General features: G+C 47.8%; 1 protein-coding gene across 1 annotated transcript in view; it reads left to right on the top strand.

Annotated features, from left to right (window-relative positions):
* LOC102863096 (zinc finger protein 93-like) overlaps window positions 1-3,469 on the top strand; it is a 26,995-nt gene that overhangs the window by 2,637 nt on the left and 20,889 nt on the right. Inside the window, exon 2 of the mRNA XM_006903172.1 lies at window positions 2,259-2,477. Within this exon, the coding sequence (XP_006903234.1) occupies window positions 2,259-2,477 (219 nt within the window). The remainder of the gene's footprint in view (window positions 1-2,258; window positions 2,478-3,469) is intronic.

Genomic DNA, 3,469 nt, shown 5'->3' with positions numbered 1-3,469 from the left:
GTTTTGGTCAATTTTGCTATTCTGACTGGAGTAAGATGATATCTCAGAGTTGTTTTGTACTAAGGGTCTCTTTTGAGCAGTAATGATGTCAGGGTGAAATGTTCATCAGGACCGTGGGTGAGACACTATGTCCAATCACAATTGTTCTGAAATAACTTGTAATTCTGCTGCACACACAAAATAGGAAATGGTGGTATATAAAGAGATGACAAACTCACTTGTGATCTCTTCAGGACTGGATGCTGGGGAATGAAGTACAACTTTTTCTACCAAAGACTCTTTCTTCTCAAAACCTTCAAATATCTCTATACAACATGAAAGAGTTGGAAAAGTGAATGCTAGAGAGACAACCGTTTCTAATATGGTAGAAACACTTGGAAACTAGGAACATATATGGCAACACAACTGCATAAAACTTAATATAAAAATTTTTTAAAAATTGGGGGGGTGCTGGGCGGGGAGAGAAGTGTAGCAATCAGTGAATGGAAATCCAAAATCTCTGTAAATGCTCATTAAAATTAATTTTAAAAAAAGTTCAACACACACACACACACACAAAAATAATTTAAAAATATTTTCTCAAGGAGCTCTGGTGGCCTAGTGGCAAGAAGCTGTACTGCAAACCCAAAGGTACACGGTTCAAATCTACCAGATGCTCTGCCGGAGAAGGAGGGATAATTTCCTCCTGGACCAGTCAGATTTGATTTGACGGTACATGCACACACACAAAAAAATAAAATTAAAAAAAATATTTTCTCAAATAAAAATAAAGAAAGGTTTAGTTTGGTTATCAAAGCTTGAAAAAGAAAACCCAACAGGTGGGGGAGAAATGAAACCAGAGTAAAAATGGTTTTAAAAAAAGGGAGGGAAGTAAATTTGGAAAGGGAAGATGTAGCTAGGAAGGTGGTTATTTCGAGGGATTGATACAAAATGAAATCATTAAAGAGGGAGAAAGATGAGAAATGCACACCCGCTGGGTCAGCTATGCGTCAGTTCCGACTGTTAAGATACACGATAACAAGGTTTTAGAAACATCTATAAAACCCTTTTTTTTTAAGTTTTTGTAAACGTTTATTAAAATTAATTTTTTTTATTTAATTCCTTTCTTTTTCATTTCAGTGAACATCTACAGAGATTTTGGAATTCCATTCATTCATTGTTGCACCCTTCTCCCGCCCCCCCCAACCCCCACCCAAAACCCTTTCTAAAAGGCAGTATGTCATGAAGGAAAGTTGACATGGTGCTATCATTTTTGTATCAAGAAAGAGGAATTAGGCTCATTTATATTGTCATTGTTGTTATGTGCCTACAACTCCTAGCGACCCTCTGTACAACAGCCCTAAACCCTGCTCTGTCCTGTGCCAATCTCATTGCCTCTGACACTCCCATCCCAATTACCCCAGTCACTGAATCAATCCATTTCATAGAGGGCCTTCCTCTCCTGTCCCTCCACCCTCCCAAGCATGACGTCCCTCTCCAAGGACCGGTCCTTCCTTGCAACATGTCCAAAGTATGTCAGACAAAGCTTCAGAATCCTTGCCTCCAAGGAGCAGCGTGGTTTCACCCGCTCTAGGACAAATCTGTGTGCTCTCCTAGGAGACTATGGTGTATTCCACACTCGTCTCCAGCACCACAGCTCAAAGGCATCAATTATCATCTATCCTCCGTAGTCACCGTCCAGCTCTCTGATGCATGGCTTGCAACTGTGAAGACCATGGCCTGAATCAGGCGCACCTTAGTCTCCAGAGTGACACCGTTGCTCTTCAGCACTTTGGAGAGATCTCTTAACAGCGGCCTTTCCCATTGCAATTTCTCTTTACATTTGCTGGCTTTGAACAGAGACGTTTCGGAGACACTGTCGTCTACTAAGATTGCTATTTTCTCTCTTGTGGATTTTAGTTGAGCCTGGCTGCACCTGGCAGCTCCTTGCAGGCCCTTGATGGCCAGCGTGTCCCTGTCCATTCCTCTCTCTCTCTCTGTCTGTCTGTGCACACTCTGCATCTCTGTCTGTCTGTGCACATTGTGCATCAGTACTAGGTCAGGGCTCAGGGACACGGGGTGCTGGCCTGCGAGCCTCTGACCATCAGAGAACCCGGGGCCCCACTTGAACTTGACCTCGAGCACGTGACCCAGCAACAGATGCACGCGGGGTGGCGGTGTGCGCTGTGCAGGCAGCGATCAGGGTCGCAATGACCACTTGCCAGGGTCCCCGTGTCCGCCTCCCTCCCGGACCCCGCGCGATGACCCCACCCCCCCAGGTGGCGCGGGGTGTGAAGCCCCGAGCACAGCCCTGTCCAGCCCTCCCGCCCTCCCACTGACCACCAACCCTGGTCCTCCGCGCACGCTCACCTTCTGGTCCGGGGACGCGCGCACGGCCGCTCCGGACACTCGGACACTGCGCAGCTTAGATCGCAGCGGGCGGCAATGGCGGGGAGGTGGCCGCGGCGGCTCGCGGAGGACAGGAAGTCCCCGGACACGCCGGACAGCGCGGGGGGGAGGCCGCCGCGGACTCAGGAGGGGAAGCGGACCTCCCTGCTAGGCCCAATGTGACGGACATAAAAGAAAACGCAAAACAATGGCGGCGGCGGCGACAGCCACGGGTCACTTCCGGTTTCGGAGCGGTGTCCCACAAAAATACCTCCGGGCGGAAACAAAGACACCCCCCCAGGCTGAACTTTGGTTCCTACCTTCAAGTTTCCAATCCTGTTTGTCTTTCCCTCCAAGGTCGTGATTTTCTGGTACAAACGAGACAAGAGGGGACCACAAGCAAGCGGCTTTTTGACAGGTGCATGGACTAAAATGTGCATGTCAATTGAAAAAGTGAGAAGAAAAGCACACTTTTTTCCCATGTGCAATGAGTCGACGTCCGCCTGTGCAGAATCGGCTCATCCAGCCCCTTGACTTGCACATTGTGAAGGGCTGTCATCTGGGCACCCTGGTCCCCAGGGAAGCACAGTGCACGGGTCTCTGGGGATTGCAAGTCACAGGTTCAAGGTCAGGTCCTGGGAGCAGGGCACTAGCGTTCAGGACAGGAGGACTCAGCCTGTCACTTTCTGTAGGTCAAGGCAAATGATAAAGCAGCATTCATGGGATTTGCAGCCAGAGCCAGGGGTGGAGAAGAGGTCATTAGCCCCGTGGGCAGTTAGGATTACGGGTGTTGTGGAGGTCAACCCCGCACCTGCACTTTTCATCCTAGTCTTCTGAGAGGTAAAATTATTTTATAAGGTAATAGCTAGAACAATTTCACTGATTTCACATGCAAGCAAGATTTTATTGAAAATTATCCAAAAACGACTGGCACAGCACATCAACAGAGAACTACCAGAAGTCCAGGCTGGTTTCAGAAGGGTTTGTGGTACTAGAGATACTGTAAATGACGTTTGATGGATCTTGGCTGAAAGTAGGGAATACCAGAGGAATGTCTATCTGTGTTTCATTGACTATGCAAAGGCATTTGACTGTGTAGATC

This window comes from Elephantulus edwardii, unplaced genomic scaffold (genome assembly GCF_000299155.1).
Source record: "Elephantulus edwardii isolate Elephantulus edwardi_28Jun2011 unplaced genomic scaffold, EleEdw1.0 scaffold00528, whole genome shotgun sequence".
Taxonomy (NCBI): domain Eukaryota; kingdom Metazoa; phylum Chordata; class Mammalia; order Macroscelidea; family Macroscelididae; genus Elephantulus; species Elephantulus edwardii.
The sequence above is the reverse complement of the archived record's forward strand: the minus strand, read 5'-3'. Positions and strand labels throughout refer to the sequence as shown.